We start from the raw sequence: 21,879 nt of genomic DNA, 5'->3' as shown, positions 1-21,879 counted from the left end.
CGGCCGAAAATGTCAACATGTTCACATCAACTTGTCGGGACCCAGGTCATCTTGCCACATTTCAGAGGCCTCTTATTCCCAAATAAATCATCAGATTTGGACGCAAGTGGTAACGTTGGAAAGCCGAATAGCTGTAGTTATAGTAAGGCGTTTTTAGCCCGAAAAAAAAACGACCAGGTATAGTGAGGCGTTTTTAGGCCAAAAAAAACGACCATGTATAGTAAGGTGTTTTTAGCCGAAAAAAACGACCATGTATAGTAAGGCGTTTTTAGGCCAAAAAAAACGACCATGTATAGTAAGGTGTTTTTAGCCGAAAAAAACGACCATGTATAGTAAGGCGTTTTTAGCCCGAAAAAAAACGACCAGGTATAGTAAGGCGTTTTTAGCTAAAAAAAACAACGAAATAGTATAGTAAGGCGTTTTTAGCCCGAAAAAAACGACCATGTATAGTAAGGCGTTTTTAGCCCAAAAAAACGACCATGTATAGTAAGGTGTTTTTAGCCGAAAAAAACGACCATGTATAGTAAGGCGTTTTTAGCCCGAAAAAAAACGACCAGGTATAGTAAGGCGTTTTTAGCTAAAAAAAACAACGAAATAGTATAGTAAGGCGTTTTTAGCCCGAAAAAAACGACCATGTATAGTAAGGCGTTTTTAGCCCAAAAAAACGACCATGTATAGTAAGGTGTTTTTAGCCGAAAAAAACGACCATGTATAGTAAGGCGTTTTTAGCCCGAAAAAAACGACCATGTATAGTAAGGCGTTTTTAGGCCAAAAAAAACGACCATGTATAGTAAGGCGTTTTTAGCCAAAAAAAACGACCATGTATAGTAAGGCGTTTTTAGGCCAAAAAAAACGACCATGTATAGTAAGGTGTTTTTAGCCGAAAAAAACGACCATGTATAGTAAGGCGTTTTTAGCCCGAAAAAAAACGACCAGGTATAGTAAGGCGTTTTTAGCTAAAAAAAAACAACGAAATAGTATAGTAAGGCGTTTTTAGCTTAAAAAAACGACCATGTATAGTAAGGCGTTTTTAGCCGAAAAAAACAACCATGTATAGTAAGGCGTTTTGAGACGAAAAAAAACGACCATGTATAGTCAGGCATTTTTAGCAAAAAAAAAAACGACCATGTATAGTAAGGCGTTTTGAGACGAAAAAAACAACCATGTATAGTAAGGCGTTTTTAGACGAAAAAAACGGCCATGTATCGTTAGGCGTTTTTAGCCCCAAAAAAACGACCATGTATATAGTAAGGCGTCACGGGATAACAAACTTTCAGGTTTTAGGAACCCCTTAACATCTTCTTATTCTTATTAAGAGAAATACTCAATTGAAGTAAAGACTCCTGAAAAAAAATCTACTTGGTTACAGGAAGAAATAATTTGTTGAGCAAGTTTCGGCCTTGGCCTGAGATACGCTTGAAGTGAGACTTCTGACCAGGCGAGTGAGGGATGGATCTCTGTCGATGTCGTAGATGTGACGTCGCCCTCCAGTGGGCGGGGCATAGCGGGAGCGGACGCGAGCGCGCGCGCAGGCGCAGGGCGGCCGCCAGCCAAGCGAGTCCGGCTGCAGCAAGAGAGACACTTTGAGCTTCGCCACACATGTAAGCGTTATCTTTTTTTTGTGTGTGTTCTTCCACATTTGAATGACAATATTGGCGTCGGTGCGTTTGGTGCGCGAACGGCGAGCGACCGCAGTTCCCCGCGGTCGCTCGCCCGGCCGTCCGCTCCGATGAGCGGCTGTGACTTGACTGAACTTGACACACGAACGGGACTGTCGACACGCACTTTCCGTCCGTTGGCGCGACTGACGCGCTTTTCGCTTTCCGCGGTGGCGATTGACCCCCCCCCGCCCCCCCTCCGTTTTTGAACGTCCGGAGATGTAGCGTGAGCGTCCGATGCTGCAAGATGCCGGGTTTCCCCGAAAGAAGCATCACATCTCACGCGTGTTCACTCCCCTGTCCGACTTGACGTTCATTACTGACATCATACATGTCACGTGTCAACGCCGACAACATTGTTGGCACCTTTCCGAATGAAATACAACTAAAAGAATGAAAAACAATCGTAGTCATCCTTAATACTATTTGCTTAGTTTAAATGAAGCAGGCATGGCTCGTGCAAAATACAAAACACTGCTGTCAGGCTGCCGAATAAAAAATAAAATACGTGAAAAAAACAGTCACAATTGTAAATAGCACAGCCACCTTATACCAGTTGCATATATGCTTATATACTGCATTTCTATATCTATATTTATATTGAACTGTGTACAGCTCTCTTCTGAAACATTTATTTTTGCGCATGCAAACACTTTGTTTTTTCTTCTTTCTACCCCCCAATATTGCTGCTGTAGACTGTAAATTCCTCCAGTGTGGGACAAATAAAGGATATGTTATATCTTAAAAAAAAAAAAAAAAAACAATGAAACAAGCCTGGAAAAAATTAGGTTGCTCTTCCAAAAGATTGAAAAGAATTTGACCAGGGAGATGTGCAAGTTGCGTCCTCTAAATAGCATCAGCGTTGTCTTCAAACTTGTCAGTCGGCTTTTTAAAGGGTGACGAGTGGTCACCGTGCCGTTTGGCGACATGTTGCGCGCCACCCTCAACACGTACTCCCGAACGCAAGGCGCATCGGCTCGATGCTCACAGATGGAGAGCAGAAGCGTCCGAAGAAAAGACCACCGCCCCTGCTGCGAAACGCGAAGGAGGCTCTTTTATGTCCTGGGCCCGCTTCTTGCATCTGCGCGGGGCACATTACGATCTCAAGATACCTTGGAACGGCAAAGGTCAAACTCGCCGATGATGCTCACTGGCATTTGTCGTTGTTGTTAACATTTCATTCTCTGTTTGCGTCCAGCAGCGTGCAGTCATTTCGCTCATTCACTCCCAAAGACGTTATGAAACGTCTTTTCAGACTCGGTCTAGAATTGGCTGCTACTGAATGGGTTTTAATGATTAGGAGTAAAATATGGAAACGGCGATCCACCGACCCTGTGGAAAATGACGGCCCCAAATACTTTGGGGGTCGCCGGTCCTTTCGGTTGGTAGCTGCTATCCATCGCCGCCTTTGTCGTCATCAGCGCGTACGTGATTAAAAGCCGAGTTTAGTTGACGCCCTTTTCTCTTGGTGCGTCGCACCGCGCAGCAAGACGAATGGACGCGGCTCGATGCAAAAGGTGAATCGGGTTTCATCTGGCGTGACGGTACTTTCCCGCTTGTTGACAGTTGACGAATGTGAGCTACCGGCCGAACGCCGGCACGTATGGAATGGCGGACGAGCCGTCCCGTCGCGTGCCTTTTACGGCGCCCGCAGAGCGTGAATCGTTCACCGCAGCAGATGCGGTGAACGACTCATGAGAGGACGGCGCCTTGTCGAGCGCACGCTCGCACTCGGCGTCCCGCGAACAAGGCCGCTCGTCGAGCCCGGCGCCGCGCAAGACCGCCGGGCGCTCGTCACGTCGCCGCAGCGCGGCGAGGGCAAAACCGCCACGGTAAAACGGGAAGGAATTTGTATTCGGATAAAATCCAGCTCGCTTTCCGATCCTTCCCGAGCACACGCGTGCTCCGCTCGCGGCATTCGATCGATCGCTTGCGTGCGTGTGCGGCGGCGCCGGAAAGCCGACCGACGCGGATCGTGGGCCGCTTGCACAATAGGACATTGTGCCCGCCTCTGTCCGGGAACGAGCTTCCATTCGGCCGGTCGGTCACACGCGCTGCGATGCCAGCCGGCGGGCTGAACCTGACACGGCCGCCGCCGCCGGAAGCCCCTCTGTCGCCTCCTGTCACTTTTCTCTCCCAAACAAAGAGCGAGCTGCATCTCATCGAGTCATCTCCTCCGCTGTCACAACTGACACAAGCATGCTCTTCTCTGCCTCCCGCGCACACGCAAGAACAAGAACAATTGTTCACGTTTCCTGCTTCAAGTCCCGACGCAGCTGCTGACCGAGATCAATTTTCCATTCGCGTCGGTGGTTAGAATGGGCAATTTGCGCGAAGCCTGTTGAGGGACGAGAGCAAAGAGAAACATTTGCAGTGGAGATGAGCAACACGTGCCATCAAAGCCTTTTTGACCCCCCCCCGTCCCATACAAATCGGATGACACTTGGTCACCAAATACCTCCAAATTTGTCTTGAATCGAAAGGAGCAAATCTCAGCTGGCGTGCGATTTGTTTTTGCTCACTTTCCAGCGCATAAAAAAATGCGAATAAACGAGCGTTCCAAAATGTAACGGAGGACCGGGGAAGTTGCGACGAGCCGCCCGCCCGCTGATGCCACGTTTGACTGAGTCTATGCCTTTTTGCTGCTGCCACTGAAGTTTGTCGTGTGCCTACTCTTTGTTTTTGTTACTTGACGAGTTTCGGGGCCCTTCTCTGCTGCATTCTCCCGCGCTGACAGAAAAAGACAATGATGGCTGCAACACATTATTAGTGTGTGTGTGTGTGTGTGTGTGCGCGCGCGTGCGTGCAGGCACGGGGTTGAGCCCGCTGGACATGTTTCCAAAGGGGCCATTGTCTCTGGGATGGTGAGTCATTCACCTTTGGAGTGCAGGACGTTTGAGGCGCATGCTGCCCCCGGTGGTCACCAGCATGCCGTGCACAGCAGACCCAAATGCCGGCGCGGGAAAGTGATCATAGATTTCATAGGGACGTCCCGAGCGCACTCTTTTCAGCCACCCGAGTCGGAGTTTCAGTCTTCTACGCCTTTCCCACTGAAATTAGCGGCTAGTCGCGATCCGTGACGACACGCAACCAATTGGCCCTTTCCCATTGACCGACAGAAGGCGATTCTGCGACCACCCCCCCCCCCCCACCACCCCTCCACAACTTTGCCTCTGGTTACGTCACCACGCTGTGATTGCGTCGACGATAGTGCCGCCGATTTCTTGGTGGCAAACAAAGCGACATGAAAGCGAGCGATCACGCTTTTTACCGTCTTATTGCGTGTGATCAATATGCACCTCAGCTGTGGCGCAGGAGGCCAGAGGAGGCGCCTGTCCCGCGTGGCCTGCGCGGCGTCGGGCAAACCTGAAAGGAAACGCGAAACAGTGGCCCGCTTGTGTTTCGCAGCAGCGGGCGGGGCCCGGCGCTCGCTCGTTTTGTGAGGCGACGGCTCGACGAGACGGCTCTGCTTTGGGCTCCGCTCGTTTCAGCGGCGAAACGGCCACAACGGCGGCACGGACATTTGCAGCCTCGTCGGGAAGCCCCAAATGACACGCGAGGATAAACGGATACGGAACGGGCTCCCGCTGCAACGCGGTGCCATTTCTTCATCTTGGCTGCCGTACAGTGATGCTCATGAAGTTGAGTAGTCGCGAGGTCAGCGACCTTTTGGATTGGAAATGGCCCAACTTTTTCTTTTCTTTTCTTTTCTTTTCCTGATGCATCTGCTCTCTCTCGGGTGATCCACAAAAGTGACTCCTTCCGGATTGGGAGGTCGTGATAAATGATTATGATTTTTTTCCCCCTTCTCCTTACTCATCTGTGATATGGCCGCCGTATGCTGACTTGTCATTTGCTCATGAGCCTTTTTGGAAAAGTCCTTTCGGGATTTCTATGGGACTGGCTTCCAAAGATTCTCTTCGATAGTGCGCGTCTGCCTTTGAATGCAAGCAAAATCCATCCCCGCTTCTCGTGGGCCGGAAGATGCACTCCACCTGTCATGAGTGTGTTTGTGACCAGCAGGTGGCACTGTAGGGCTCTCCCTGCAGCCGCACACCTGTTGGTCATGAGGTCATTCGTGCTTTCAAAGGACTCCCAGCCCGACCGCTCCTTGTTGCTTTTTGCTGCTGTCATGTTTGTTTGTGGCTGTTGGTATGCTCCTGTCATGTTTTTGTTGTTGAGAGTTTTTAGTTTCTGCCATGCTTTTTGTTTGTTACTTTGGATTCGTTTTGTTTTCATGACTTTGTTTTGGATTTAGTTTTCTGTGTTTTATCAATACACTTCTTCAAACACACCCCGCTCCTCCCTCCTGCCTGCTTTTTGGGCACCTCGCTACGTGACGCCACCCTTTTGGAGTCATCCCAAACCGACCTCCGCTGAAATCTCTCAACCTTCCGAGGTGAAAGGGCGTTGGCGGGGCTCGACCGAGCTTTAGCTCCCCCGGCCAGAGGAGCGGCCAAACCGTCGGCGGTCCGCCGCTCGGGGAGAAGCCTTCGCCTTCGATAAGATCAAACGGCCGGGGAGCGTCCGAGGGTTGAAACGGCCGACGTAAAGGCCCTTCCGCCTCCGCCGTCGCCCGCATTCATCTTCCCGCGTGTTCCTCTGTCGTTTCAGCGGGCGGGCGGGGGCGGGCCCTCCCGCTTGCCGGAGCCGGATCCGGCCGCCGTCCCCGCGCGGGCCCGATGAGACGTGGGAGCGGCCCGCGGAGCCGGCGCGGTCGAGGCCCGGGATCCGGGAGCGGGGACGGCCGGCCGCTCTCGGAAGGCAGCCCGCCCCGGGTCTCGCATCGCCGCCACGCCCGCGACCCGCAGCAGCGCGTCGCCCGTCCGCGCTCCTCCTCCGCCCCCGACGCGGCGCCGTCCTCGGGGTACCGGTCGACGGATGAGACGGACAAGGTGAGTGCCTCGCACACCCGACTCCAGCTTTTGCCTCGCCGTTCATTTCGGGTCATCGCAAGCGACGTGTAGAGCGAGTTTCCAGATCTCACAGTTGGACATTCGTCACCGGCTGACCAGACGTGCGCGTTGAAAGCTTACCGGACGTCGATGTCTACGCCGCAGATGGCCTGAGAGTCAGTCCTGCATCAAAATCTTGACTCTGCGTTTGGATGTTGTCGCCGTTCTTCGTGGGTTGTCTCAGGGTATTGCAGCTTCCTCCTCCATTCCCAAAACACGCACGCGAGCGTTCTTGTTCTCCGTGTGCCCAAGCTGAGCTGGAATTGACTCCGGCTCAGCCTCGTGAGGACAAGGGCCCACGAAAATGGACAATGGACGTCTGATGGGTCTCCTCGTGACAGTTAGGTGATCGAGTGGCCACCAGGGGGCGCCGTTGGATCAGTTAAACTTGGATGAGGCGCTTGCTTTGTGGTCTCTTTTCATCCCGTCGCTAAACAAGAGTCTTGAGGTGAGTCGCGAAGTGAAAACAAAGATCAAATCGTGTCTTGTCTGGGGCGGCGGTTCAAATATTTCCGGCCCGCTTCGATGCAATTGAGCTGACGCGGCAGCTTCTTTTCCGCCGCCACGTCGGGCGTTCAAGCTTCGGTGCCCGAGTTGAAGCTTCAACTCATCGTTCAAGCCGTTGCCTTTTTTTTTTTTTTAACTCCATCTTGGCAAATGACACAAAGGAGTGGGCTGACCATGAGGAGGCTTGAACTTTTGCCACGCGTGCGACGTCGCAGTGAAAAGAAGCGGACGCGTGTTGACGGTCGTCTCGGGCCGTCCTCCTTTTCTTTCACTTTAAAGTCAAGACTCGCGTTGTCACGGACTGAAGCTGAAGCGACGGACCGAGAGCGAGGCGCGCTCGTTTGCAGCTTCCGTCCGTGACCTTTGACCCGACAGAGATTGTCGGCCGGCCGGGTGGGCGCCGCGGTCCCCCTGACGCATGCGGGGTGCGGCCTGCCTGCCGACCCCGTGCGGTTACCGTAGCAACAGAGCAGGCGACCCCCCCCCCGCAGGTGGTTCGACGAAGGCGGCGTATCTCCCTTTGGGGCCGCCTTAGAAGGAGAAAGCTTGTCATCAATGCTGCCTGCCCGTTGTCTTTCTTTCTCTTCCTCAACACTTCCCCTCGCACCCCCCCACCCTTTGTCACATGAGGGAGGTCAGTCAGTCAGTTAGTCAGCCAGCTGCGCCCTCCCCTCCCTTCTCACAGGCAGGAAGTCAGGAGACAAGCCTGCCCTTCTCCTGAGATGAGTGAGAACGCCGGCCGGCTTTCGTTGATGACGGCCGTCTTCTTGTCGGCGGTCTCGTTGCGTCGTGGTGCGCGCGTGCAACATAGAGCCAAAATGCGGCGGATGCGTGTTCATGATGGATTGGGCGGTGCGAGGTGGTGTTGCGGAGGGTTGCCCCGCGTCGCCGCGTAAGATGGTGCAGCGCTTCGCTCTGCGCCGACGTCCCGAGGTAAGTTTGGGCTTGTTGTCAGACGGCACTCGTCCACTGCGGACAGAAAGCAAAGTTGAGTTGGAGGACGTGGCCGCGGGCTTTTTTTTTTGCACGTGAGCTTGCCCCGAGCGGTGGCGGGAGCCCAAACGCTCCACGTGAGCTGAAAGGACGCGGACGGGAGATTTGCTCAACCCGCAATCGGCTCAAGAAGCCGAGCTGACGCTGACGTGCCCCCCCCCCTCCAATGCTTGCGTGAGGACGTCAGGTGGATGGCGGGAAAGCAGAAGCTCACTTGAAAGCTGCTCATGTGCGGCCCCGGCACTAAGAATAGATTGGGACGTGACTTCTCAGCGCCAAATGCTGGTGTCCTGAGCAGTGGAGAAATCATTTCCGCCAAGAAGAAGAAGAAGAAGCCTCAAGACAATAGAAGAACTTAGTCAAGTCCGTTGCAAGCCTTGCGGTTGCGTGTCTGGGGGGGGGGGGCATCGAGTCATGCGCTCGGGCTGTTGCGTGATGTCAGCACTGAGTCACTTGCGGCCGTGCTGCGTGTCGTTATTTTGGGCCCGCAGCTGGTCGCTCCTCTTGCGCTTTGCGTGTCGACGTGTTTTCGCAGCCGTTGCCGGCTCGCCGCCTTCCGGGTCGCCGGGGACGTTCTGCTCAACTTTGACCCGCGTGCCGTCCGTCGGACCTCGAGTTTACCGATTCCCGTCGCCGGGGGCGCCGCCGCTTCGGGAAAGGATATCGATGGATTACGGCCAGCCGTGCCGTACGGCAACGCCCGGTGACGAGCGCCAGAGTGAGACGCTCTGGCGTTTGATGGCACAAGTCCAAGAACCCGGTGCCGGTCGCGCGGCCGAAGAAGTCTCGGCGTTTGGCGGCTCGGCGCGCCGTTCGAGCGGAGCCGCAAATTGAGCCCACGTCATCGTTATTTTGGTGATTTGAGATTTTCCCAATGGAAAATGTGCGCCTTTCGCCAAGCCAAGTTTTGCAAAGGCCACTCGCTCTCGTCGGGTTGCGTCCCGGATTCCGTCTTCGCTCTCTGTTGCGCATTTTTGTTCCTTGTTGTTGAGCATTTTCTACCGCTGCCCATTTGTTGCTACAAAAGCGGCTTTTTAAAAAAAGAATCGGCCGTTGATGATTTATTTCTCGCTCGAACATTCCGGCATCGTTTTGTAGGTGTAGAGCGCCGTGAAAAAGTATCTGCCCCCTTGCTGATTTCCATTTCTCTTTGGGCATATTGATCACACGTAAAGATTTCAGTTCATCCGAGCGATTTCAATGTCGCACACAGAGACAACCCAAGCAAACGCAAAATGCACTTTCAAAATGCCAATTTCATTTATTTGGACCCCCCAAAAAAATGTCAATGTCAAAAATAAGTGTCATGATTGTGTTTGTGACCACCAGGTGGCACTGTTGGGCTCCCCCTGCAGCTGCACACCTGCTGGTCATGAGGTCATTCGTGCTTTCAAAGGACTCCCAGCCCAACCGCTGATTGTTGCTCTTTGCCGCTGTCACGTTTGCTTCTGTGATTGATCGTTTTGAGTTTCAGTCACGGTTTTTGTTTGCTACTCTGGATTCGTTTTATTATTAGGACTATGTTTTTGGATTGAGTTTTCTCTCCGTTTCAATACAATTGGTCGAGTACACCCTGCTCCTCCCTCTTGCCTGCTTTTTGGGGTCCACCACCACCTCGCTACGTGACAGTAAGTCACAGTTACTTTGTGATTTCACAAGCGGGGGATGGGGGGGGGGGCAATGACTTTTTCACACAGAGGCAGATGGCTTTGAAGTTGTTTTCCCCCCTTGATAAATGAAATCATCCTTTCCAAAGTGGACGTCGTATTTCCTTGCTTAGTGGCTTTGATGAAGTGAAACCTTTGCGTGTGTGTGATCAATTGCAAAGAGCGCAGGAAATCGGGAAGGGGGCAACTCCTTTTTCACGGCGCGCTATTGGTGAATAGGACGAGTGCGTTCGAACGCTTTCTACGATCGACGCGGCGATGAAGCGCCTTCCGGCGGCGGCGGTTCATCTCGCTCGCATTTGCGTGCGGCGACGGGAAAGGCGTTCCGGGGTGGACTGCGGGAAAGCGTCCGGCGCACGCAGAGGCCGCTTGGGTGCGCAAGCGTACGCGAGACCCGTTCGTGGATTTACAGCCGGGAGATGGATTGAATAACGCGCAACGGAACGGCCTAAAGTTCAACTGTGCAACCGCGACTCGTTCCGTGAGATAATCGGGCCCGGTCCGCGTTGGCCGCGTACGTCGCAAGGTCCACAATTTCACTCGCACACAAAGAGCGAGCGCTCGATCCGTCGATCCGCAATGTGGACTGGAATGAGGACGGATCCAAAAAGCCGTTGGTGTCGGTGTCGGTGTGGGAAACGCCGGCATGTGGATGAAGAAGTCCCAACGTGTTGCATGCAGGCAGCCCAAAAGTCTTTTTCTCCCTTGGCCGCGCTTTCCGCACATTTCCTTTTTCTAACCTTGATTTGGACGAAGCAAACGTGACGTTTCGCCAAATATCTGCCTCGGCCAGAAAAGAAAAGATTTGGACAACAGTGCGAGGAAATGATTTCATGTATCTCCCCCCCCCTCCCGTTTTTTGCAGTTCATGGGGACCGGAAAGCGAGGATTTGCCCCCCCCCCCCAAAAAAAAGACAAATCAATATTGATTGAAAGTGGAACATTAAGCAGTCCGTGGTTTACTTTAAGCCAGCGGTGGAGCAAAGAGCGACTTTTCAAGCAAGCAGCCTGCCGCCATCGACCCGTTAGCGCCATGCTGAGCAACGGCCAGCGTGGCCCCCCCCCCCCCCAACGTGAACGAAACCCAAAATAAGGTCCATGCGACACTTTGCGAAAAGGAAATCACCGCCTCGCCTTTATTTTCTTTTTCTTTTTTTTGCCCTGGGAACTCTCCCACGGACGCCATTTTTGTCCGCTCCTCGGAGCCTTTGCCACCGTTGCCGCTTCTCTCCAACCTTTTGCAAAAGAAATGGAAATCAGGCCGTACGTGCGTTTCCATGTCTCTTGACGTCTATTTGCGACGGTGGCGACGGCCCGCCTTGTGTCCGTCGCGAGACGGTGTACGAATTCACTCTCGTACTTGTTCGGACGGCGTCTTCATCGCGCCGACGCGTTGACCCGTCGGAGGTTTTCTGCGTCATCGTCGCCTGACTTGTGGCAAGTGGCGGATCGCCACTTTTCCGTCCTGCCTCGCGTGCTTTCGAGGGGTCTGAGCACACTTTGATCTTCGCAAAACGCGTGTCGATTCCAGCCGGAGTTCCGTTCTGGCAGTTGGGGAGGAGGAGCCCCCCCCCCCCACCCCCCCGGCCGGTTGGGGTCAGCGCTACGCGCTTCATGAGCACGAGATCACTCGGCAAACTTATTGGCTGTGACAATCCGACGTTGGGGAGGCCCTTTCTTCGCACGTCATCGGGCCTGGAACGACCAACCAAACGAAAGCCCCCCCCCCCCCCTCCCCCCACTTGCGAGAAGCTTTTCACATGGGCTCTCTGCTCCTTCACTCACTCTGTCGTCCCCTTCAGCAAAAGCCCCCATGCTGACCCCGACGCGTCTCGCTCTCGGCGTCTTTGTGAGGATCTGATGTCTGCGTTCATCAGGCCCCGCAAGACTTGATCTTCTCGAACGGCGAGGTCTCCTCCCCCCCCCCCCCCCCCCCCGCCGGAAGCCGCTCGCTCTCCCCTCCTCTGCCAGCCAGCAGAAGTCGTGCTTCTTCAAGCTCCCGTGTTTGTTCCACGCGCCCCGGCCGAGCTTGAACGCGTGTGTCGGGGGGGGGGGGGGGCAGTCTCTGAGCTCTCTGAGCTGGCTCGCCCACTGGTTTTTGGATGTGGGGGTTTTTTTTTTTTTCCTGTCAAAAGGCCTTTTGGCCCAGTGGGCTTTTCAGGCGAGTGGCGGATCTTCTCCTGAGCGAGCGATGAGTCGCGATGGTCACCTCCTGGTCGAGCGTTGTCCTTCCGGGACCGAACCGCCGTTCTGATCGCACGCGGGCGCCGCCGTCTTCCCGCCATGGAGGTCGTCCTCAACCTGGTCGCCGCCGACGCCTCGCCGCCGCCGAGCCCCCCCGCCGTGAGTCTCGCGGCTTCTTTTCTTCGCGCTTGTCATCCGAGGTGGTGTGGAAACCAAGACCATTTGAAGCGGCGGGAGGGGGGGGGGGGGGCGCGATCAACGTGACGCGGCTCGGCGACCTCTTGAAAATGTCCCACTAAAACCGCCTTGTCGTCATTCAGTCCATCAAATGAACGTCGGCGCAAAACCCGAGCTTGACTTCTCAGGTCAGAAGGTCATCTTGGTGTTGGTGAGGGTGAGAGCGATCACTTGGTAAGGGTCCACGTAGGGATTTTTGATCCATTCATTCCAAAAAAAAGCGCGAGCGGGGGCTGCGTTTTCTCTCCCTCAGCTTGAGGAAAGGCCCGGTGAAGCGTGAGCCGCTCTAACCGGCTTTACTGGGATCACGGGCCGTTGCGCAACGTGGCCCACGAGCGGGCGGGGTGGCTTTGGGTCCTCGTGAAGGCAAAGCAGTTGTTAGTTGTTTTTGTCCGACCGATGGAGTCTTATCCGAGCGGGATCGGCTCAGGCGGCCCCGCTATGCGCGCGCTAGCGTCGCGGACGAGCGAGCCGCGTAACGAGATGACGCAAAGCATTCCCTTCGGTCGCGTGACATCGCGGAGCGACTTTGCGGCGAGCGTCGCCGACGGTGACGTCGCCTCGGGAGTCGGCGGGCCTCTGTTATCGCCGCGCCTTGTACCTCGATCTCCGGCTCACAGGCTGTCCTTTGCCCTCCTTATCTGGAGGCCAACGTCTGTCAGAGGCGAGACGCTGCAAAAAAAAAAAAGGGCGTGAAAGGGAACGCCAGGAACTCGATCCTCGATTCTTACGTGACGACGATGATGCCAATGGAACAGGATGTCGAGACACGTTTTGCATTTGGCCACCTCCGCCTTCGGAGCCATTCGTCCTCTCGCCATAATCGGAGCTGCGAGGAAAAACACGCAACGGCTCTGAGCGGCTCACGACATTCGTCGGCTCGAAACGTGAAAATAAAGCGTCCGATCTGGCACGTCATCCTCAAAGAATGTCCCGACGGCTTCGTTTGCTGCCGTTATTTTCTCCCATCGAGTGGCTGCCAGTTGATTTTTGTCTCCAGAAGGTCGTCTATCGGAACCGCTTCCTTGTAAAAATTGCATATTTTTTTTAAACCTCGGAATGCAATATATTTGCATGAAATCATGAAAGAGGAGCTTTTGATGTTCTGCTCTTTAATTACAGTGCTGATGATGTTCAAAGGGTGCAATAAATAGTAAACCAGCGCCTTGTTTTGGGTGAACGCTTGGGCCGACCATCTTATCGTCTTTCCTTGATTTTGAGTCGGACTGTTTTTGTGCTTTCTGCCGTCTTGGTTATTCATTGATCGTTTGTCGTCGTCTGAATTCTTTTTGCTCCTTGTGCAGCACTTTGTAGACAGCGGCCATTGTTTTCAAGCGCTCGAGTTGAGTCGAGGTTCCCGCCGGTCACGATGGGGCCTACTTGGAGAGCTTGGCTTTTTTTTTTGCAGTTGCAACTTGATGTCAAAACTTGATGTCTTCTTTTTAAATGCAGGGACTTGACTTTTATTTCACTTGTTTTTGTTTCGGTGTCCCTTGGAAGCAGTGGCGGTTCTGGGGGGGGCCAACGGGGGCCAGTGCCCCTGTAGCACCGATTCTGGCCCCCCCTGTGGCCCCCCCTCCGAGCGCAGATTACGCAGTCGTGCCGAGTCGCCGACGCGAAAGGTGGAACCAAAAGGCGTGATTTAACATTCTAGTCGGACCCTTTAGTGCGCTGCGCAGTTTAAAAATGAGCGGGAAAATGAGAAGCAGTCCGCAGAGAAGGAAATTACCACCACACGAGTGCTATTTGCGTGTGTGTGCGTGCGTGTGTGTGTGTGTGTGTGCGTGTAACTTTTTTAGTCTCCCTTTTTATTTTAATTTTTATTTAACAGGATCAATATATAAGACATTGCCTTTTAAAATTTGGATAATTATATGCATGTAAAACATCTAGCTCAGTGTATTTGCAATTTTTGTCCCCGGCAGGCTGCTACCATATCATCCCCATATTCTCAACAGACGTATTGTTACGCTTGCAGACATTTTAGCCCTCCTAATACCGTTTTTTTTTCTCATCACTGTAATGTTATGACTACAATTTCAAAGTCTGAAGAAATAAAAAGTCAAATAAGATTTCGAATCTGTCTTTTTAGCCCTGGGTTGAATGTGCCCCCCCCCCCCCATCAAAACCCCTGGCCCCAGCCCGGCCCCCTCAGTGAAATTGATCCAGGACCGCCCCTGCTTGGAAGGCAAACGGGCGCGTGTTCCTGTGGAGAATTTTGCCAATGCGGTGGCCACGTTGACAGTTCAAAGTGCGAAAGTTTTGGTCAACGGCTCAAATCGGCCCCGATGAGGGACGCGAAGGTTCCGTCTCCTCGGTCCCGAGGATGATGTCATGGGGGGGGGGGGGCGCGGCCGGAAGCGATGACGCAACGCTCGGCTTCGGGACGGCGACTTTGCCCGACGAGCCGAGAGGGCGCAGTCGAGCGCGGACGCCGCTTCGGTGGGCCGTCTCGACGAAGCGGCGACGTCAAGACCAAGGGACGCTGACGTCGCGGCTTTGTTAAACGTCTCGGCGCGGCTCGATGAAAGCGAGCGCGAGCCCAAGATGCACTGGCAACGGCTGCTGCGTTTGGCCAACGGAAAGGTGAGCGAGCAGGTCCCGTGCGCGTCGAGGGGGGGGGAAGAAACGACTCCCAAAGTGCTTCACGAATCCATTTGAAGACGGAAACAAAAACGCAACGGGGCAAAGTAAGCGCACTCTCAACTTTGCACCCCAGAGCGGTGCATCGCCAACCGCCGCGCACGTGTGCGTCGCATGTGCCCCCCCCCGCCGCGATGGACTCCGAAGACGGTGTCTTCAAAAACGGGGTCTTTTGCTGTCACTGACGTGTGGTGACGAGCGGAGCGATCAAACGCTCCTCCTGTTGTGAGCGCGTGTGCCCCTCAATTGTCCCCCCAATTCTGGGAGGGGGCCTTCTGCCAGCACATTGAGACGAGATCATTGGGATGATTTCGGTGTTCCGAACTGGATTGCTTCTGTGACGCCGCTTGTCACCTGAAACATTCAGCAATGTCATTTTCACCATTCAAATGGAGCCACGCCATTAAGTCGTGCTCTGCTTTTTTGGGGGGGGGGGGGGGATCAGAGTTGCGCAGGTAGAAGCAAAACCTTATTTAAGCCCGGGCCGTTGAGTTGGTTTTTTTTTCTCTTCCAAACATAACGTTTGAAAATGAAAGTCAAAACAAACACAATTCATTCTTGACTTGCAGTGACTGACGAATGTTCCCATTTTTACTGCGTTTACGAAAACCTTTATTGGTCTCGCAATGGAGAAATTCCCGATTCACAGCAGCAAAGTTATGAAAGGAAGAAGTAGAACAACAAAATCTAGGAGCTGCTGGAAAGGCAGCCACTCTCGCGGCGCCATTTTGAAGTCAAAATAACAAAAATAACACAACACAACACATAGGACACAGACAGTCGTGCAATCTTCACCACTTTTCTGCATACATTTGGTTGTCTGAAGCAGTTCGAGATGAAAGAGGAGAGGATCAAAGTGTCCTTTCACCAGTGGATCAGAGACGTCGTGCTGAAAATGTGCACGCGTCTGCTACAAGCTAAGTTTTGGGAGCAAACACGAAGCTGTAGCGTCCATTGACGAAAAGACATTAGCATCATTCCGTGATGTCACTCCAGCAAGAGAAAATGGATCGCCTTTTAAATACACTCCACTGAGAAACGGGTGACCTTGCGCTTTTGTGGGAAGTCAGCCACGGTGTTTTACTTCCAAACATGATTTGCATACTTTAGTTCTAATCATTTGACTTGATAACTTTTGATTTGACAAATAGTTCTGGTTGGCATGAGCATAACAAGTCTGAAGATGTGTTGGGGGGGATGGCCAACGGAAGCTTCAGATGTGCTTCGTGAAGCGGTTGTATTTTGAGGGCTGCCCCCAATGAAACGAGAAAGGGCTTGAAGAAGCCCAATGTCGAACGGAGCGTGCCGTCGACGGGGTTCAAGAAGCAAAACGGGTTCATCAATCATCCCGAAGCCTCATTTTCCCATCGCAAATAATTGCCGTATCGCAAAAGCAATTTTGTGTCGCGGCCACGTTTTCTGCAAATTGTCGTTTTTCGATACAAAAGGACCACTTGGCGAAAACGCTTAAAGTAAAGAGTCAAAAGTGTTTGAATTGGATATATTATGCCATCTTCTGATTGAATCGGTGATCGAGCATCATTCCCCCCCCCCCCCCCCTCCAATCTTCTGACCCGATTGCTCGCATAGTCTAATGGAGTGTCACGTCGGTGGCGGAAGGAGAAGCTCGCGTCAAGCGACGGCTAACGGCGGCCTGATGGCAGATTGCGCTTGAGGTGTGGCGGGCGGGAGAGCTTCCGCCGGAAAAAGGAAGCAAGCGGGCAGGGACACGACAACGAAAACAACCGCAAACACCCGCTCACAAAAAACTGTCAAAAAGCTTCATTGGTGCTTTGCGCTCTGCTGATTTCCTGTCACCTTTCTCGAAAAGTAGCTTAGTTTGGACTTCTGTCTTTTCATTGCAACGGTTGAAATGCCCCCCAAAAAAAAAGATCGAGCGCAAGTGGCCTTCTCCACTTCTCACTTTCCTGATGAGTTTTTTCCAAAAAGCAGAAGCGTCTTCGGAGTTTGTCAGCAAAACGAAAAAGCTCACCGCGCCGCAAAGACCGATTGTTTTTGAAAGTCACGCTTTCCTCCGGGTGTCTTGTCACCACGCTCACTTCCCTTTGTCGCCACGGCAGGTCGAGCGGTCGGAGGCGAGCGGCTCGGTCCGACCCCCCCCGGGGCCGGACTCGGCGGCGGAGGAGGATCCTCGGCGCGCCAAGCGGGCCGTCGCCCAGCTGCAGCGGAAGATCCTCAAACTCGGCGAACAGATTAAGATCCAGCAGACGGCGCGCGACGACAACGTTGCCGAGTACCTCCGACTGGCAAGCGATGCCGACAAACGGCAAAGCGCCCGCATCAAGCAGGTAGGAGAGCCGCGCGACAACCGGCGGAGAGCTCAAAAGCTTTTTCCAGAAGATGAACCTGAACCTTTTTTTTTTTTTTTGGAGCGTCTCGAAACTTTTGAAATCAACCGTCGGTTTTCGCTTTGGGTTCTTTGCGCGAGCTCGGCGGTCGATCGGCCGCGGCGGATTCGTGGTCTCCTCCTCGTCCTGGCGAGCGGGCGCATTTGCAACGCGGTGCCGTTGTCGCCGGCAGGTTTTTGAGAAAAAGAACCAGAAGTCGGCGCAGAGCATTCAGCAGCTGCAAAGGAAACTGGATCATTCCCGCCGCAAGCTGCGGGAAGCCGAGCGCGACGGAATCGCCCGGCAGCCCAAGGACGTCCTCCGGGACGTGCGGCGAGGCCTGAAGGACGTGGGCGCCAAAGTGACGGGCTTCGGCGAGGGCGTGGTGGGCAGCGTCAAGGGGGGCCTGTGCAGCTTCTCGCAGGCCACGCACTCGGCCGCCGGCGCCGCCGTCTCCAAGCCGCGGGAGATCGCCTCGCTGATCCGCAACAAGTTGGGCAGCGCCGACGACATCGCCGCCCTCAAAGACTCGCCGGACGAGCCCTCGGCGGAAGAAGGCGCGGCCGCCGCCCGCTCGCCGCCGGCCGCCGCCGCCGCCGGCCCGCGGTCCAGTCCCAGGTACGGCAGCGAGGACGACCGCTCGAGCGCCACGTCCGGCTCGGCGGGGGCCGACGGCGGCGCGGCCGCGCCTGGCGGCCCCCCCGGCTCCGGGGGCAACACGCCGGAGAGGCCTGACGATCCCGCCCTGGACCTGTTGCTGCAGGAGCTCCGGGAGCTGAGGGACGGCCAGGCCCGGCTGGAGGAGAGTCTGGACGGCTTGAGGACTCGCTACCGGCGAGACTATGCGCTCGTCGCGCGGGCGCTGCAGGAGGAGCGTTTCAGGTCAGCCCGGCTGAAAAATCTCGGGGCGGGGGGGTGTACATTTGGTCAGCCCATCCGCTCTTGTTCAATACATCGTTGTGATATAAGTTGCACTATTTGCTTCACGTCATCTCCCCGTCGCGCCTCCAACGAGAGCAAAACAAAACAAAAATACTTGCGGCCGCCAGAAACACGGCGGCTCTTTTTCCTCAAGCGTATCTTTCATATTATTGTAAGTTGAGGGGTTGGTTGTTTTTCAGTGGATGGCTCTTCTTTGCGAATGACAGATGGAGAGATGGAATCCTTCAATGCAGTTTAATAAAAAGAGGGGAAAAAAACGTCCGAGAACACAACCCCCGTGAGTCAAATCACTTCCCGCTTCTCTTACTTTAACGGCCAACATAAATCAACATAAAAAAAATGTCTAAGCAATTATTAAACAACAGAATATAATTTAGGTATGCTTAACATGAAATAATATGATGCTCAAACATAAAATGATAATTAATAATATAACATAAGCTTACATTATTATGAGCCAATGTGAGACCAGGCACGGGAGAACAAAACTTGGGACTGCAATAACGAGACAATATGGATTGTATCTCAAAACAAAAACAAACACTTCCAAATGACCGAATTCAAATGCAGTTTAAAGTTGAAACAACTCAACTGTACTGAACAAAGTGACCAGATTTAAAAAAAAAAAAAAAAAAAAAGTTCTAATGATAAGCCACTGGAACATTCTAACGTATAGTCCAGTGGTTTTTCCAGCGCCACGAGAGGGAGCCACTAGGGCGCCGGCCCCATCTCGTCATCGCCGGAGTCTGGCGCTCGACGCGTCGGCTGGTTTCGGCTCATCGTGCCCCAACGTGCGTTCAGGTGCGAGCGCTTGGAGGAGCAGCTGAACGACCTGACCGAACTTCACCAGAACGAGATCCTGAACCTGAAACAGGAGCTGGCCAGCATGGAGGAGAAGATCGCCTACCAGTCGTACGAGAGGGCGCGAGACATTCAGGTTGGCCTCCTCTGTCGGTTTGACGCAAGGCAAACGCTTGCCTGGAAATGGGAAATCGGGAGCCCTGCCGCCAATCTTTCCCACTTCCGGGACATGTCGTTTTCCCAAAAGTGCGTTTTCACGGCCTCCGTCGCACTGTAAGCGCATGCGGACAAAGTGTCACGCCGTCCAGGGAACGTGAGAGGGTCATGTTGGCTCTCCGAAGAGGAAGTCGGAAACCGGCAGACAAACCTCCCGCTTTGTCTGTTGAGTCACTTGGGAAGAAGGCTTCAATGGAGGGGGGGGGGGGCTTCTCTTTGCGCTGCATTTCCTATCCTTGCCGCTAGGGCGGCGCTCACGATCCATGCCAGGTTGGGGATCAGCTGTCGGTGAGCTGTCTGGAAACAAATGGGAGCAAAATGTGGCAAATTGACTCATTCTTGGATTCTTTTTGAGGCGAAGGGGGGGGGGGCGTCATTTCGTCAGGCTTTGATCACATGCCACCGATGTGAGCCCTTTTGCGGCTTTATTAGTCCGCCCCTCCCGAAAACACATCTTGTCACACGGGCTCTGGGAAGACTTGAGAAAAGCGTCGTCATCAGCGGGGGGTCGGGATGGATCAGATTACGATGCTTTTTTTTCATGAGCGACGTCGCGATGCGCACGGTTGCCACGATCGGCGACGACGCCATCGATTTTTTTTGCGCTGTCTTGCGCCGCCAAGGGGGACTTTGGGGTGACCCCTTTTGAAACGTCTTTGGGCAGGAGGCGCTGGAGGCTTGTCAGACGCGAATCTCCAAGATGGAGCTGCAGCAGCAGCAGCAGCAGGCGGCGCAGCTGGAGGGGCTGGAAAACGTCGCGGCCAGGACGCTGCTGGGCAAAGTCATCAACGTGCTGCTGGCCCTCATGGCCGTCCTCTTGGTCTTTGTGTCCACCGTGGCCAACTGCGCGGCGCCTCTGATGAGGACGCGCTCGCGCTCGCTCGCCACCCTGCTGCTCGTCATCCTCGCGGCCTTCCTGTGGAGGAACCGGGACGCGCTGTCGTGTTGCGCGCCGCGAGCCCCGCGGCCCCCCAGATGAGCGCCGCCGCGCGCTTCTTTGCTCACTCAGGTGAGGACGGCAGATCGTCGCTGTCGCACAGTGACTTTGACGAGAGAGGATGCCCCCCCCCCCCCCCCCCCGGGGCTCAGCCAACCACTCGGAGACCAACAACCTGAGTCGACCAAGGACCACGCTGTTTACATTTTTCAACCCCCCCCCCCTCACACACTGTTTTACCGAATGGTTTTTTTGGGGGGGGGGGGTAAGATTTGTCTGTTTTTTAGATTCAATGTTGTTTGTAATTCATTTTTTTAATTTATAGATTTGACTCCATGTCATGACATTGGTTTTATTCAGTAGCATGTCGCGCGACACTCGGTGAGGAATGAAGTCCGCTCACCTCAAGCCTCAAGTGTGCTCGATTGCCTTTGAAAACGCCGCCACTTGTTGACTTCCAACCGTAACCTCAACCCCCCCCCCTTTTTTTTTCCTGCCGATTTGAAATGCTTTGCGGCGGAATTTTGAGAGTCGTGACGTCTCCAGACGTTTTTGTGCTTCCTTCCCATTCACGACGGCAAACGTCGTGTGATTCTTTTTTTTTTTTCATTTCCTTTTGAAGTGAGCGTGAAGCGCGTGAGCCAGCGGCGGGGGCGGACGGGCCGCCGGCCACCTCGGATGACATCTGGTCATCACGGCTTCTTATCTCCTCATTTTGCGGCCAACTCGCCCCGCGGCGCCGCGCCGACGCACCGAACACTGGCACTTTGAACGCTCGATTCGACGTCGTGCGCGGCTACGGCCTGCGACGCCGACCGACGGACGAGGAGGCCGCTCGGGTCGTGACGGGCCGACCGCAAAACCTCATCTCGATTCCAAAGTGAAATGCAAAACGTTGCCGCGTGAGGGAATCGGGAGCGAGCGCTCGTTTGACCTCGGCTCGACCTTGACGTCGGTTTACGTGATAAACCGCTGGAGTGCCTTCTGATCTGCTTTTCCAAGTGTGGAATCAATAAAAATGCATTCCTGGCCAACCGATGTTTTTTTTTTTCTCCCCTTTGTTCAAGTCACCTCCGGCCTAAATCGAATCCCGTTAGTGTGTGTCGTTGCGGATGCGGACCCTCCCGAGCGCGGAACGCCGTGACGGTGTGGCCACTAGATGGCGCCGTCGAGCTTGCATCGCGCCCGACGGGCTTCTCTTGCAGCGGGCGTTTGATGGACGTGAGCGCCTTTCTCCCCGCTTGTGCTTCTCGCGAAGGTGACAGGTTGGGAGCGGAAGCCCCGTTTGGGCTCGCGGCGCTGCCAAGGCGACCCCCGCGCGACCTCGCTCCCACGCTCGCCCGCCGGCGGCCGGCGCGCGCGCGCGTTCCGTTGCCCTTAGCGCGTCAAGTGTGACGGCGTCGGCGGTGGTTCGACCCAAACGGGGGAAACGTGCGCTGAAGCGATTTGCATCAACCGCGGGCATGAACGTTTATTCTGGGATCGGTCGTCTGCGCGCCCATCCAAAAAGATCCATTTCCATTCCTAATGCGCGAGCATATGCGCGCTCCAGCCATTGAGTGGGAGCGCGTGTGTTCCGCTTGAATATTGAGGAGCGAGAGCAAGAAAAAGAAACGGAGCGAGTGCCAACCTGCGGAAAGGTGCGCTCGCGTGGCCATCTGCTTGCGCTTTCGCTGTGACCCAACGCGGCGGTGTGCCAAGCTCGTCCGAGAGCCGCGCGGAGGGCCGGCGACCTCGCGACCTGCTATTAAGCGGACGAGCGGGACCGGTCGGGTCATCGAGTGGGACGAC

The 21,879-nt window shown here is 54.3% G+C and overlaps 1 protein-coding gene across 3 annotated transcripts; it reads left to right on the top strand.

Annotated features, from left to right (window-relative positions):
- Positions 1–1,516: 1,516 nt before the first annotated feature.
- tmcc1a (transmembrane and coiled-coil domain family 1a) lies at positions 1,517–21,126 on the top strand. 3 transcript variants are annotated; one of them, XM_086116742.1, is made up of 6 exons: positions 1,517–1,601; positions 6,273–6,553; positions 16,926–17,153; positions 17,386–18,074; positions 18,936–19,071; positions 19,816–21,126. In XM_086116742.1, the coding sequence occupies exons 2-6, from the start codon at positions 6,341–6,343 to the stop codon at positions 20,128–20,130; spliced, it is 1,581 nt and encodes a 526-aa protein (XP_085972868.1). In that variant the 5' UTR covers positions 1,517–1,601; positions 6,273–6,340; the 3' UTR covers positions 20,131–21,126. The 3 variants fall into 3 exon arrangements, with proteins under 3 accessions (XP_085972868.1, XP_085972877.1, XP_085972954.1); XM_086116751.1 differs by lacking the exons at positions 1,517–1,601; positions 6,273–6,553 and adding an exon at positions 6,577–8,053; XM_086116828.1 differs by lacking the exons at positions 1,517–1,601; positions 6,273–6,553 and adding an exon at positions 14,539–14,787.
- Positions 21,127–21,879: the final 753 nt, after the last annotated feature.

This window comes from Hippocampus guttulatus, chromosome 1 (assembly GCF_054856545.1).
Source record: "Hippocampus guttulatus isolate MCC_2025c chromosome 1, RoL_Hgut_1.0, whole genome shotgun sequence".
NCBI classification, from domain to species: Eukaryota; Metazoa; Chordata; class Actinopteri; order Syngnathiformes; family Syngnathidae; genus Hippocampus; species Hippocampus guttulatus.
This window is presented reverse-complemented; position numbering and strand designations above follow the sequence as displayed.